At 44.4% G+C, this 15,180-nt stretch overlaps 5 protein-coding genes across 6 annotated transcripts in view; 2 read left to right on the top strand and 3 right to left on the bottom strand.

Annotated features, from left to right (window-relative positions):
- LOC126556789 (alpha-1B adrenergic receptor-like) overlaps positions 1–15,180 on the bottom strand; it is a 462,834-nt gene that overhangs the window by 74,350 nt on the left and 373,304 nt on the right. The gene's annotated exons all lie outside the window — the stretch shown is intronic.
- LOC126561477 (cytochrome c oxidase subunit 6A, mitochondrial) overlaps positions 1–15,180 on the bottom strand; it is a 382,637-nt gene that overhangs the window by 95,074 nt on the left and 272,383 nt on the right. The window lies entirely within an intron of this gene.
- LOC126563239 (sesquipedalian-1) overlaps positions 1–15,180 on the top strand; it is a 228,175-nt gene that overhangs the window by 17,444 nt on the left and 195,551 nt on the right. The window lies entirely within an intron of this gene.
- The window catches only part of LOC126567869 (prolyl endopeptidase FAP), a 299,756-nt gene that overhangs the window by 124,326 nt on the left and 160,250 nt on the right, over positions 1–15,180 (bottom strand). The window lies entirely within an intron of this gene.
- Positions 778–3,883, top strand: LOC126556802 (protein tweety). Of its 2 annotated transcripts, XM_050212323.1 has the most exons (6): positions 778–966; positions 1,834–2,319; positions 2,406–2,788; positions 2,853–3,125; positions 3,252–3,356; positions 3,429–3,883. In XM_050212323.1, exons 1-6 carry the CDS (start codon positions 823–825, stop codon positions 3,739–3,741), a joined length of 1,704 nt encoding a protein of 567 aa, XP_050068280.1. In that variant the 5' UTR covers positions 778–822; the 3' UTR covers positions 3,742–3,883. The 2 variants fall into 2 exon arrangements, with proteins under 2 accessions (XP_050068280.1, XP_050068287.1); XM_050212330.1 differs by lacking the exon at positions 3,252–3,356.

The raw sequence follows: 15,180 nt of genomic DNA, 5'->3' as shown, positions 1-15,180 counted from the left end.
CTTGGTGCTGATTCGATCCCGTCGAACGATGGCGGTAGTTAGAGGTTAGTTACAAAAAAAACAGAACCGGGTTTTTTTTTTGGTTTATTCCACAATTACACGACACGACAGAACGATGCAGTCTACGGGTGTTGGTGACGTTGGGTGGCATTACACGCAATGCTAGTGCGAAGTAGAGCCGTGCACAGAGCGCACCGAACAAGTCTAGAGGACCACCCGGGACGAGAAGGGCTCGGGGTGGTATAAAGAACCGCCGCCCGGCAGACAGGACCACCGTCGACGCTTGTGACATCTTGTTGCAAGCTCGCTTGTGAGCATCCTCTACTGCCAGCAGGAGGTGTGGGTGCCATCTTGCTGCTTATCGGTGAAGTCGGTGAGCGAAAGGCATCAAGAAGAATTGCCGACTAAATTCGGGCGCTGCAGTTGGCGAAAAACTTAAAGTGATGTGTAAGAGGCAAAGCAGACAATAGTGAGCACAGGCGCCCTGATGGGCCGAACCATCCTGGTGATATCTTGGTGGGGAAGTGTCGTTTTCCTGTGAGTCATCGTACGGGAAGAATTTCTAGTTCCTTGTCTCTGTGAATCAAAAAAACAATTCTAGTGTGTGTGTGTGTGTACAGCTTCCGTCAAGGTGCTTCAAAAGCGGACTCCATCCATCAGTACTGCTCCACACCATTCAAACGTCACCTTCAACCGGCACACGCGAACAGCCATTGACGGGATACTAGGAAGCGTTACTCAAACGGAGAGGTCCTTCCTGTGTGTAACGTTCGCAGCATCCTTATCGTAACGCGCGGTGGCGACGTACGACGGTGAGCAACCATGGGCTACCCGGGGACAACCGAGGACGACGATCAATATCGGGTACCGCTGATAGCAAAGTTGCTGCACGCCCTGCCACACTACAACATCACCTTCCATCGCATCAACAACACCTTTCGCCCATCAAATGACGTCTATCTGGAGGTGATTAAACTTTCATTGAACTTATCTTTTTTTTTAGAGAGATAAAAAGAGAGTGAGAGAGGAAGAAGAGAGAGAGAGAGAGTGAGCAGTAGTAAAAGAGTACTATGCAACAATGGTCCATCTATGTTGATGCGTTCCTGCAATTTCCTTTCTTGCCTGTCTTTACTTTCTCTTGGAATGCTCCTGAATTTATGCAACCCGAGCAGCATATGAAGCCCTATTGAAGAGGGAACAAAACGGCATATGCTCGTCAATGGCAATATCTTGATTTATTCATCGTTTTTTTTTCTTTCTTTACAAGTCCTTTCTTTTCATTGGGATGTGTGTGTGTGTGTGTGTGTGTGTGTGTGTGTGTGTGTGTGTGTGTGTGTGTGTGTATGTGTAACCAAGGTAGCAAGATGAGGTAATGGCTATTCATAGGCAGCATATATAGGTTACATGTCAAGTTTCCGCTGCTATTGCTAATGATCTCATTTGGCACCGTTGGGATGCGAAACCCTTCCCATTTCCGATCCCTAGGGAGCTTTGCATTTCCAATTGGGCGTTGGTGCGACTAGTGACTCAATGGAAACGGCTTTCACGGTGATGACAAAACGAGGCCTTCCGTGTATAACCATTATGATTGATTGGTTTTTTTTGGAACTCTGTTGACTGGTTGAGAGCTATTTTAATTCTTTAGTGTTTTCCGGGTTTTCTATCATTCTTCTCTTTACTTCATGGTGTTTCTTAGATAAGAAGAGAATAGCATATCACTATGCTTCCTTAGCCAATAAGATAGAAAGGCATCGTTCTTATCTCATTCAGACCTCCTCATCCTCCTTATCGCGTCTTTTTAATCTTGCCCACCATCTTTGCTTGCTTGAACAGAGTCTCGGCATTTTGGGCTCGATACCGGCCGCCCTGCTGATTGTGTCGTTGTTCGGTTTGCTGCTCTATCTGCTGACACGCTGCTGCGACAGAAAGCCACGACCCGCACACTCCATCACCAGCCTGAAGGTGACGCTTTCGATCGTAACCGTGCTGTGCTGCGCCGCGATCGGACTCGGACTGTACGGTAATGACGATCTGCACAATGGGCTGCTCGAGGTGCTGCAGGCTGGCCGGAAGGTGGACGGTGTCGTGTCGTCCGTCCGCAACCAAACCTTCATCCTGGAGAACACACTGACGATGAAGATCCAGCAGCAACTGACTGAGCTGGAGGACATATTCGATCAGAAAACAAACAATCAAACTGCGCTCGCTCAGCTGCAGCAGGCTCTACTCACCGCAAAGGGTAACATTACGATTGCAAAGAATGCGGCAAACGACATTAGACGACCGCTGGTCGGTTTAACCATCACAGACTTCCTGACGGTAAGTTGTGCGACCTGCATCAGCTTCAAGCCTTTACTATTTACTTCTATTTCTTCCGGGTTGTGCGGGTTGCTCTCCATTTGCAGAAAGGGGATCAGTGGGAGTTGATACGCTGGCCGGGTACGGTCGCCATCTTGGCACTGTTGCTCGTGCTGTGTGCGGTACTGTTGGTGGGTGTTGCGCGCCACTCACGCTGCGCTCTCATACTGTTCAGCGTGTGCGGTTTGCTGGCCGTGACCGGTTCCTGGCTCATGTCCGGTCTCTACCTTTCGACCTCGGTTGCGGTGGGCGACCTCTGCAATGATCCCGCCGACTTCTTGGTACACCAAGCACCGCACGAACTGCCAGCAGACATACTGCTGTACTACACGCAGTGTGACATTTCGCGCTCGAACCCGTTCACACAGCGACTGCGCGAATCGCAGAATGCGATCAACAATGCGCGTAACGCGATGAGTGTCGTCTCAAAGTAAGTTGGTGGAGGTGGACTGCAAGTGGCCTTGGTAACCTATTGCTCTGTATCATCTTCACAGGATCTCACCAGTTCTGTTCAAGAACGCTGGACTTGCACCGAAGCTCGGTTCGGTCAATGCAGATATTAAGCTGTGCGAGCGACTACTGACGGGACTGACCGCTCTGGTGGACTGCCGTGCCGTACACTATAGCTATCTCGTAGCAACCCGTGGACTGTGCGAGTGCGGACTGCTCGGACTGGTGCTGATGCTGATTGCCAGCTTTATGGCGGCCATCTTGCTCACCATTATGGTTTGGGTCGATTCACACACCTGGATCTACATCCGCAAGAGGTATGTAAGATGGGAGGCGAAGGGTGGAAAAAGGAGGGGAAAGGAGGGTCCCGGGACGGGAGGCATCTCATCGCGTTTCACACACGATCACGATCATGTATCGGTATGTTGGGTTATCATTTGCAGGAATGATTATGCGCAGGTCGAGGAGCAGTCATACGTATCACACCAATTGCATCCACAGAGCCATCAAAACATGAACACTCGCACACTCCCACATCATCCCAAGGGGTAAGTGGTGTCGCAAACGTTGCATCACCTCAACCGTTTCTACCATCTTCTCCTTTCTCGTTCCATGTGCAGTCCGCCCGTTATCAGTGGTTCGCACACGATTGCGCATCCGGGCCGGAACGCCAAGCACGACATGAGCCAGGTGCAGCAGGCCCAGCAGCAGATGCACCATCAGCAGGCACACGCCCAGGCCCAGCAGGCGCAGGCCCAGGCCCAGGCCCACATGATGCATCACCATCAGGCGATGATGCGGGCCGGCGGTACGCACACGCTCGGGCGCCTACCGTCGCACAGCAGCCCGACGCATCTGCACGGTCCGAACAATGGCAAGTACGCCACCCTCAGTAAGCACTGCAAGACGCTAGACGCGAACGACTTCTACTGAAGTTACGCCGCCTGTAACGATAGAAAGTTCCATCCACCCGCCATACATCAGCAACCGCACTATCACACGCACAGCCACCAACAGCAGCAGCAGCAGCAACAACAGCTACAGATGCAGCAGCTGCAGCAACAGCGTGCGATGCTAGATCCCGCAACGGCGGCAGCCGCAGCCGCCCACCATCTACATCTTCACCAGCAGCAGCACGCTGGTGGAGGACCCGGTCACCCGGTGCATCCCGCCCAGACGATGACCATCAACCGTAAGCTGCATGGTGCCGGTACAGGCGTCCCGGCCGGCCATCCACTGCCGCCAGTGTACGGTGATGACAATCCGCCACCACTACCACCGTTGCGCAATCCGCAGAAGGCATTGCCTCAGCCAGTGTCGACGGTGGCTGGCAGTGATCCGACCACCACCGATACTCCCGCCGGTTCTGACAAGCAGATCTACATCTACTCAACTGCCAAGTACGGCAAGTACGATCCGAACGGCAAGACACATCTGCACCAGCAGCAGCAACAGCAGCAGCAACAGCAACCTCAACATCCTGGCTCGGGTAAGCCTGGAGAAGGAGGACCGGACAAGAGTGTTGGTACCGGTGGCAAGAATCCTAACACGACCACGTTTAGCTCGACGCCCGGTTTTAATAGCAAACCACTGCCGTCGATCATCAACTGTCCACTGCCGGATATACCGAAGAGTGCAAGCAACGGAAGCACCACCAGCAAGGACGACATCTACGTCAAGCGAAAGCTGCTCTCGGACCACCCGAATGGCAGTAAGTTTGCCACACTCAAACCAATACCGGCGCCCAAGATTGAGCCGAACAATCTAAACGGCAAGCACCATCACCAGCAGCAGTCGATGAGCAACGGTGCTAATGGTGGCATAACGACACCGGCCGACATGGCGTCACAGTTGCCACCGCCACCACCACCACCACCACTCCCAGCAACGGGCAGTTCGTCCGGTTCGTCGGGCGGTTCCTCGTCCGGGTACGGTACGGCCGGACTAACCACCTCCCAGATCCAATCGCTGCCGCTGCCACCGCCACCCCTAGAGCTACTGCAACAGCAGCCGAACCATCCGGACGATCAGGGACTTCGGTTGCCACCGCCACCGACAACCGAAGAGCTGCGGTCAACGATGGACAGCAATGGCGTCGGCAGTCAGCAGAATGGTGCGGGTGATACCGTACCGAACGGTGACACCTCACTGCCGGATAAGGCACCGCACGACGATAACAGCTTCTACGCGGTAACGGAGCTGTAAAGTGTGGTGCGCCTACAGGTAGGCAATGCGCTTTCTTTTTCTTTTGGCGCTCACATGATCAGATGGCGGGAAAATACTAAAACAAACAAACAAACAAAAAAACGGATGGAACATTTCGGTCTATTGGGTTGGTTTGTTTTCCAGCTTGCGTACGTTTGAACCGCGTGCGGGACGGTAAAAAAAAGTGCGGTAAAAAAAAAACAAAACAAACCAAACCAGACGCAACTATTGTTACAGGCAGACTATAAAGTAAACGGAACACAATAAGACCACTCGGACTGTATGGACGCGGGGACGTCGTACGACACTTACACACTAATCGTAAATATACAACTGTAGTGCTGTAGTAAAATTGTAAGGTTATTAGTGCGCTAAAGGGTGAGAAAATGCTAACATTAAAACAATTCTTACAGTTAGGTTCTAATCTAGTGCATAAAGTAAAACTGCGTGTGAACGAAACAAAAAAAAAACACAACATTCGGACGATGGCTTGATCTGGAGCTGCATCGCTTATAGATTGTGACATCTTTGTACAGAAGAGCGAGTGAGAAGGAGTAGCGACAAAAAGAGCACAATCAAGCGCAAAAACAGGCAGCCATGTTTTGAATTTAAGTTCATTTTTGTTGCATCGTTATAGGCCGTTTTAAATGATTTAAGTTAAGCTTAAAAAATAGGATTGCGTATTAGTTGAGCAATTCATAAACCAGACGTGTGCTTTGACATGGCAAGACATTTTGCATTATTTTCAAAGCATAAATAGCACCTTTCAGTAGGCAACAAGGATTTTTTTCCCGGAGTGGGATTAATCCGACACCGAAGCATTCTGAAGTTTACTCCGGAGTAATTAATCTGGTAATGTGGAACTTTCTGCTACGGAGCAAATACTTTTTTTGTTTTGGAGAATGTGAAATTACTCTGGAATCGACAGCGATTTTGATTTACTCAGTAGTAAACTCCGGTGTTTACTCCGGATTTTTTCCGGGGTATACTCCTTTTTTTCAGGCGTCAGATTTGATGTGGATTGATAAATCCACTCCGGAGCCCCCATCACTAGTAAGAAACCAATGGCCTACAACCGGGTTGAACACACATTGTTGTGCTACACCACTCAAACGACGTCAGTTAGCAAGATGAATTATTTTGAAACGACCTCTGTGTGCAAATTACGCCCTTCAGTATGCAATCAGCAAGACGCATCATTAGAAAAGTAAGAAGAAGCTTCTTTAAAAACTTTGTTACTAGTAGTTTGATGATTAGTTTATCCAAACATGGTTGCCAAAGATGAGGAGACTTCTTTTCGAGGTTATGTTTACTCCTTCATATGACACGCTTGTCAGAAGCAAATGAGAAAAAACCAAAAAAAAATAGTCGAAATCTTGTAGCGAAACGCAAAAAAAACGTAACAATTATCGTAAACTACTAGACTAACTATTCAGGATTAGACATTTTCGGGGAGGAAAATATGAATGCAGACACACATGCAACACTCTTTACACGCTTGTGAGGGTACGTGTTTGGGAATTGGATGCGTAAACGGAATTGTATGCAAAACGAACGACACGGAATTTGTAGCAACCTTACCAGGTAATATAAACAAAAACAAAAAACATGTGCATAAAGTTACTAGCAAACTCCATTCTACTACTGCGCACACGTAAGCAAACGCGGCCACAAAAACAATCCCATTTTACTGGTTCCCGCCCTGGTGGGGTTTTTTTTTTGGGGAGATTTGGGAAACAATTGTCCAGCGCAATGATGAGCGTTGAGCACGATTGCGGTGTCCGGTCCGCAAATGGATAGTTTTATAGAGATATACAAGCATATATACTAGAGGTATAAAAATTGCAGCAAACGGTAAAGATAGTAGTCGCTTTTGTTTTTACGAAAGAGTTTACTCTCTATTCCTGTGGATTTTTGTTATTCAGCGTTCTGCCATGTTTTTTTTTTGTTATGTCTGTGTTTCGCTTTTAACGCAAAACGAAGAACGATTAGTTGAGCGTTGTTTGGTCGGTGTTTTTAATGGAGACTGTGACGGTAGTTACCGTGGGCCGAAGGGTTATAGAAGGCACTAAGTTAACATACGCGCTGTCGCTTAGGTCAAACTTTCGGGCTGGTGACAGGTCGCCATGTTTGATCAATATTCGATGAACGCACTAAGCGCCTATAGGTATGTGTCTGTGTGCTCTTTCCCTCTCTCTCTCTCTCTGCTATCCTATTTGCGAAATGCGTCTATTATTATCTCTGTTGAAAAAAATCTGCCAGCAAAGGCTACTACTAATGCAAATCTGTATTGAAAAATCCTTTAGTAGTGGTCATTAAGGCAATTTTGTCAATAGGGATATCCAAGGTGTCTGCAGCGCTGCTACCCAAAATACGAGTAATTCCCTTTACACATACGCAATTATTGCTTGCGTGATGTGTGGTACTACTTACCCACTACTATCACTACTACTACTACTTATAAACTACCAAACAACACCTCGAACTCGAACAACACGAAACAAAACAATCGACGCACTTGTATACATCAAAAGCAACAACAACAACAAAAACACGGAACTACTAATCAGGTGATGGTTACCTCGAGTTTTCGCAGCAGAAAACAGCAAAACTAAACAGCACAGCACTAGAACCGTTTGTTGTGCGACAGGCGGATTGGGCAAAGATGGCGCCCACAAAGCGTACTTCAATACCTCCCTTATGCGGGTGTTTGGTTTATCAAATTTTAAGTTTCTCTCACCTCTTACGGTACTATTGTTACTAGGGCATAACACTGGCAAAACAATAATGTTCCAGCGTTCTTAGGGAGGTTTGGTGCCCGAGCCAGAGCGTGAACGGTGAACGACCAACGAAAACGTGCTGGCCGTGTAAAGTTATATATGTGTGTGTGTAACTTTTTTAACTGAACACTACCAATAGGCAATACAAGGCTGATAAACGAATCAAGTAATGGAAACTTTAATTGCTCAACATCGACCAGTGTTGTGTGCACAATTGGGCGTCTGCAGGAGTATATACATATGGGACTTGTTTATATCTCGAATATACGCGCGCACACACAGACACACACACACACACACATACATACATACATACATATTGCATTTGTGCATTTTTTTACACCACCAACAACACCGATCATTGCACGGATCAGCTCTCATCTACACTACCATTCAAGATGGCCGACTGGCAAGGACTTCCGGTGGAGTAAACCGTGCGACCAGCGCACGCCATGTCACTATTGCAGGGTTGATGATGTGGGTTGCTTTGGGTAGGATGAACCAGATATTCAGTAATGGCAGGGAATGGCGTCAAACATCTGACAGCAACACAGTCCAAGAGACACGCAGAGACAGAGTACTCCCTGTTACGAGACTTTCCATCAGAGTTGTTTAATGGAAGAATATTTGTGACGCTTTGTGAGCCAAGAGTTACCTTCGTTTTCACCTTTTCTGCTGAAGGCCCTTCAGGTGTCTGTGTGCTATCTCTCCCTTTCTTTCCGCCATGTTTGAAAGCAGTGTCACCGTAAACAAAAAAAAAAAAACCCCGAAATCCCGAAAAACTGATGTAAGCTACTAAGTAAGGTGCATAAGGAACACGTCTCTGTGCTGTACTAAATTGTCGTGTCTCGTTTGCATTTCGTAATGCGTTATCTCTGTTTGTCGTATGTACTGTACTTGTAGTTGGCGCAAAGCAAAGCAACGTTTGTAAAATAAGAATTGTGCGCAAATGGTGTCGCGGTGATGTATTGGGCAAATGCTTGGAACTGTTTGACATACAACCCATTATCCACGCGGCTAGCACACGTCAAAACAATAAATGGACGCGGTTCCAAGTGTGGAGGGAGTCTTCAGATCTCTCTCTCTCTGTCTCTTCTCGCAACTTGGAAAAAGCGTTGGCAACGATGGCGAAGAAGATAATGAGAGAACAGCAGTATAAAGTAAAAAAACAGTCAGCATTTTTCATCCTTTAATATACATAGATATAAAATACCGTATATAAGTATATATACTATATATAAATATACACATCAACAATGCTAGAAATCAGGCAGTGTTCCCCCCTAAAGGAAAGAAACAAATGTCAAACAAAAGAAAACCCTACACGTGATCGAACACGTGACCTTCTTTACCGGATAGGATAAATTAACACTTCAAACTCGAACGGAAAAGCGAAAACCTACTAATCCTTTAAAAAACCCACAACACACGCATGTTAAACGAATGAAATTAAAACCATAACTCTTTTTTGGTAGGTGTTTAAAACAAAATCCAGTTAGTAATGCTGGTGACATGTATTCTTCACAACCACAGCAAAAAAAAAAAGCAAACAAACAAGAACAACAAAAACTAATGTAAAACAGAAAAAAACTAAAACGTCTCTCTTAGATGAAGCGTAGAACAATAGAACAATTGATTGGAAGCAAAAGGAAAAAAACGCTGAGAAGAAAAATAGTTCAATCAGAAACAAGAAAGTGTGAAAATAGTAAAAGAAAAGACAAGCAACATCATAAAACAGCCGGACTAAAGAAAACACAAACAAAAAGTAGCAAATCGAAATAGAAAACACTACATCGAAAAAGAACATAACTACTACACACACACTCTCACAAATACACATTGAAAAAAGACATTCTACCGGCAAAGTCAATAAACAGAGTTAATTATACCAACCAATCGATCGATGTGCAGGGATCGATATGCGATAGGAAGTTGGAAGCGAAGGGATAGGGACGTGAGCAAAACGAAACGCTAAACATAACCACAACCAATGATGAAATGGATGGAAAAAAAACAACAAATAATGGGATTGAACAATGAATGGGAAAAAAAGGACATAATGATTTCAATAAAAAACCCGAAAACTAAATAGAAAGAATACTTACGACTGTTGGGAAACAGGGGTTCGTCGCTTACAAACCCTTTGTGGTAAGTTTTTCAAAGCAGTTCAAGTCAATGATCGGAGAATGGGAAAGAATGATTATTTATTAACCTGTGTTGTGTGCTGGATGATCAGAAAATTTTCATTCCAAATTTGATTTATTATTAAAAAAGTGAAATAGAAAGCTTTCATTCCGATTTGCATTTCGTTGTGCTGCAAAATTATTTGCTTCCTTCGATGAGAAAAATACTCCAATCTTGTTTGTATCGGAAAGCTTAAGCAAATTTTGCATCAAAATTTGATTTTGAGTAACAGAAGAACATAATAGGTAGCATTTTCCCGAAATGAGTCGAATTTTTCTCAGCTGGTTGAGAAAAAAAAAACACCGCCAAGTGCTTTGCGCACTTAGCGGCGCATAAAATGATCAGAAATTTTGGCTCGCAATAGCTCGAATTTAAAATTCGAGCTTGAGATTTTTTAAATTTGGAATTGAAATCTTAGATTTAAATTCGAGCCTCTCTCCCCTTTTGTACTTTATCACGAGCTTGAGAAGTTTCTAAAACGAAACGCACGCATCTGTCCATCGGCATTTCGTCCCAGATCTTGGAATTACTCGCTTTGCTTGGCCAACATCATATTTAGAAACTTTTCAATGTTTAGAAACATTATTTAGCCGTCTTGTTGGAGAATGTAAGCATCCTTCCCGTAGAGATCCTGAAGTGCCGGAGCCACAACCTTCTCCAGAACCTCGGGTTTGTAACGTCAGCGCCCACAGTCGATCATTTTGAACATTGTGCGACTGTTCCAAAACGAAGAGTTTCTCATCGGAAGTCTTTTCCGATGAGAACTCCTGCGTGCCGCGAAAGTATCAATTTGCATCTGTCCAGCCTCCGTTTTTCCACGTACTTTACGTTTCTTGTATTGCTTATACCCTTGGACCTTTGTCATAATAGTACAGCGGTCTTCCGGATCGAGCGGGCCATTTTTCGACGGATCCGTTCCCTCACCATCTTCATGACTGCTGGCGTCCTCACCGATCGCAACCACCCGGATCTTGTATGCTCGTTGGCTGCTATTCATTCTCATTTTTGTTTCTTTCTTTAAATATCTTTTAAAAAGACCCCCACAACAGGTTTTTTTTTATATTAAACGAAACGATTTTGCAAAAACTCCCGGGAAAATCCACCAACAGCATTCCCGTCGAAAATCGACGGTAACTCGGTCTTTGCGGCTCCGATGGGGACGTTCCGCATGCCATTTTGTCGAACATCCCACCCTGATTGCTCCACCCACGACCCCAGTTATTGGGGAAAAACTGCGAAAAAGGGTTTTAATGGAATATTTCGCCAGGAGGAGAAGCAGGGATCGGGAAGAGGTGCTGGACAAAAAGACGCGCGGTTCAAAGACGCATCCAACAGTATACGGGAACGGCCCCGATCGGACCAATAATGAGCGAGTTACCGTTGCCTAGACTAGAGGCTAGAGGAATGTACGATCGAGTCAAAAACTTCGCCAAAGAGAACGCATTAACGACACATCACATTTGTGATTTTGCACAAGAGTTTGTTCACGATCTTTTTTTTTATTCACTTATTTACAAGAATATTTGTTAACAAACCACTTGCTTGTTTGAAAAAACGGAAAATATTTTCTTTCGGGATATGGGAACAGGAATTCGAGAGCATAATGATTATAAAGAACTGTTTTGCACTAGAAGCCCTATGTGGTCTACTTTCTCGTATAGGGAGCTTAGTATATCACACTCTGGTGATGTTTGTGGCAGGAGCGTAAAGAGAGAGAGAGAGAAATAGAGAGAGAGAGAGAGAGAGAGAGAGAAAACGGAGAGAAACCAACCGTCCGGCATTTGTAACAACTGCTATCTTTTTGAGGCGATATGCACGACTTCCATTACGGCTCACTGTGTCACTCAGCTAGTTAAACAAAACCGCCTATAATGCGGAAGCAGTCGATAGTTAGCGATCTCAAACTGTATAGATTTCTCGCTTTCTTGGTTTGATTAATCCTCACACGAGTTTAAGGTCTTCTGACTTGGTTGGGCCTATACAATGACTAACTTCACTTCCTGATACCACGTAGTTGGGTAATCAATTCTGACCAACGGGGGAAAAGGTTCGGATGGGATTCTCGGTTCTTGCGTGTCCCAAGACTAGACCGAGAGGATCAACGGGATTTGGGTGCGGAAAAGCTTTAAAAATGGCAGCACGGTGAAGAGGTGACAACGGCTCCGGTCGTCACACAACAGGACCGGGGTTCAAACACCGTATAGACTGTTCCCCCGTAGTGACAACTAACTATCCAACTATGTGGCATCAGCAGCAAGTCCCGTATGCCATTAGATGACCGACGGGACCGTTGCTCCTCACGGTCTAGTCTTGGGACACGGAAGAACCGAGAATTCCATGCTGGATACGGTAGGATACTTATATTTTGAAAATCATCATGTTGGACACATCCACACATTACTCTTCGAGCGTCGAACGGAAGCCGTGCTTGAGCCGCCTGTTTCTCTCTTTTTTACTATTATGTTTAAAAAAAAACGAACCGTCTAAAACTGTATGCGTATATCTGTGTGTAACGTTTTATATCTTCGTATATTGCTTTGCTTGTTATTTCATTTTCTTCTTCTGATAACACATTCGTTTACGCACGTGTGTTTCTATAGAGGGGTTTGTATTATTGCTACAAGATTGTATTATTTGTGTGTATGTGTGCGTTGACGCATCTCTACGTTCTTTTAATGAAATGCACATTTTTTATTAATTTTGATTGCTGCTGCTTTTTCCTGTTTGCGGTATACACTGTGTCAAAAATCGTCCATACAGTGTAGGCCAGTGAAAAGAATCATTTGAAGCAAGTTCGTGCCCCGCATCTAGAAAGCAAAATGCCTTGAGAGTCGTTACCCTAAGAGTCCGTAAAATGTTGCTGGTAAGCCTTTAGACTTCAGAAACGCATTATCCTACGCGAAGTCAAACAAAATTCAAAGTTTAGCCACTCCAAACTTCGAGAAAGCATGACATTGTACGCAAATATCGAAGTCAGTCCTCAAACAGTACAGAATTGATGGATGGAGAATGGATATCGAGGTTACATTTCTACGAAGATCTCTACCAAAAATATGAAAGAGTGATATGCCCAAAACTAATGGGTGTTAAACTGTAATTGACATACTAAAAAATAAACAAAAGAAGTGGAGGAAATTCAATTCAATATTTTCGTGTCACTGGTGAGAGTTTGGCGCGATCCAAATACTCAATTGGATAAACAAAATCAGCGACCGAATGTGATGCTCAATTTGGGATGCCTTTAGTGCAAATGGCACTAATAACTTGACGTTAAATAATTCGACAATGGATCGATCCAAGTATTTGGACATTCTGAAAAAAAAAAAACTTGAAAGCAAGTACTGTAAAATTGAGCCATGCATCAAATGCTCACCATGTCCAGTATAATGATCCGAAGCATACTTCTAAGTTGATCCAAGGAATGGTTGCTGCACAACGTCAAAACAATGCTTACGCATCCACCCCAGTCTCCATACCACAATCCTACTGTGAATTTGTGGAATCTTTTTGAGCGCAAAATTCGAGAGCCCCCGATCGAGAATAAAAAACTAGCTGTGAAAGGGTCTCTGATGCAAGAATGGGAACAATTTTTTGCTTCTGAAACAACTTCAACATTGACTTTGTCGATAGAAAAGCGTCTGCAGAGCGTAATTGCAGCTAAAGGGTGACATATGCAATATTGACTGGATCGATCGGGTTCGATAAACTGTGTGTATTTTCGTTGTACGGACAATTTTTGAACGTCGAGTTTGGAAAAAAACGGGTTAATCATTTTTAATCAAAAGATGCAATTATTTTTATGATAAAATCAATGCTGGTTGATGATGCGAACTTTGTGAAATAAATATAAAATTTCTTTTGATTGATTGAATATGTTTTATCAATTATTTCGTATCCCTGGCCCGTGCTGCACGAACAACTTTTGTCCGGACACAGTGTACGCTCGCTTCGTCAGAAAACTTGTAACACGGTATAACTCGGGAAAAACGGAGTGGACGAAACCAACCAAAAAAAAAAAAAAAAAGGAGGAAAAAACATCTATCTTACAGCGGTACGGAGGTAAGTCTAGAAGAGCTAATGTTAAGGCAACGCGTATACACGTGCCAATCTGATAGTAAGAAAATTTTCTAAAGCTTTTTCATTTCTATTTGGTTGTTGTAGTTGTGTGGGTGTGTTGGTATTATTTTGTTTTTTCTTCTTCTTTTAGTCCTAATCTATCCAGTGCCTGCTACTAAACCGCGTGTGGGGTGTGTTTATGTTTGTGTATGTGCCAACACGGTTTGGCTTATAAAGTGCGAGCTGTACTTTATGTGTTTTCTTTTTTTTTTGTTTATTTTAAGTATGACGGCTTGCGCCGTGTTGTCTTGTGTTTTCCTTTTTTTTCTAGGTTTTTTTTTTGGGTAAATTAAAAACTAAAATCAATGAAGTAAACAAATAGATCAACAATACTACACGTACACGTAAGGGTGCGCCGCGATGACCGCCATATTCCACAAATGCTGTCCTGTGCTGTGCTACACCGGTACACAACACGCTCTTACTAATACTAGGTAAGCACAATGCTTATTGTGTAGAAACGATAACAAATAATCCAAAAGTAAGGGTGGATGGGAGGGATAAAAAAAAACAAATGACCCGTGAGCACGATCGACAGTAGGAAGCAGCTTTGCTCGATTCCTTTCGATTGCTCTGCTCTTGGTCCAACGAAGCAATTGCTTTAGCATTACAAGCTATAATGGAATGGTGTTCCAATTGTAGGGAGAAGTGTGGGCTTTGGGGTTGGTTGTGAATTGGAAAAGGATACAGGGTTTATCTGTTAATATTGTAAAAGCATCAAGTGTACCAAGTGTACAATTCTCATCAAGGTTAGTGTAGAATTTCATCTGAAATGTTTACCATAAACATTGATGCTTTTACATTATCAAGTAAGAAGCCCTGTAAAAGGAAGGGGGACCATCTCTTTTCAACGCACAGGAACAGAAATAAAAGCTTAAAACCTTCTAAAAACGAAAAGCTTTGGTAAACTCACGAACTCGATAGCTCCGGGTACGAATCATATGCTGTTACTATAGAATAGTGGCGGTAACTCCGGAATGGATTATTGAATCCACTCCAACTCCGACGTATAAAAACTGGATTAATCCTCAGGTTATTCTGGAGTAATGCAGAGAAATCCAAAGTTAAATCCGCATTAGTCCGGAGT

The sequence above is a fragment of the Anopheles maculipalpis genome, chromosome X (assembly GCF_943734695.1).
Source record: "Anopheles maculipalpis chromosome X, idAnoMacuDA_375_x, whole genome shotgun sequence".
Taxonomy (NCBI): domain Eukaryota; kingdom Metazoa; phylum Arthropoda; class Insecta; order Diptera; family Culicidae; genus Anopheles; species Anopheles maculipalpis.
Note: the sequence above shows the minus strand (reverse complement) of the source record. Positions and strands in the feature narration are given on the sequence as shown.

Excerpts from the sequence above, each read along its gene's own strand:
- LOC126556802 (XM_050212323.1), top strand. The coding sequence starts at position 823 with ATGGGCTACCCGGGGACAACCGAGGACGACGATCAATATCGGGTACCG. Across the intron at positions 2,789-2,852 it reads GCGATGAGTGTCGTCTCAAA|GATCTCACCAGTTCTGTTCA; the intron begins GTAAGTTGGTGG and ends TCATCTTCACAG. Across the intron at positions 3,126-3,251 it reads TGGATCTACATCCGCAAGAG|GAATGATTATGCGCAGGTCG; the intron begins GTATGTAAGATG and ends TATCATTTGCAG.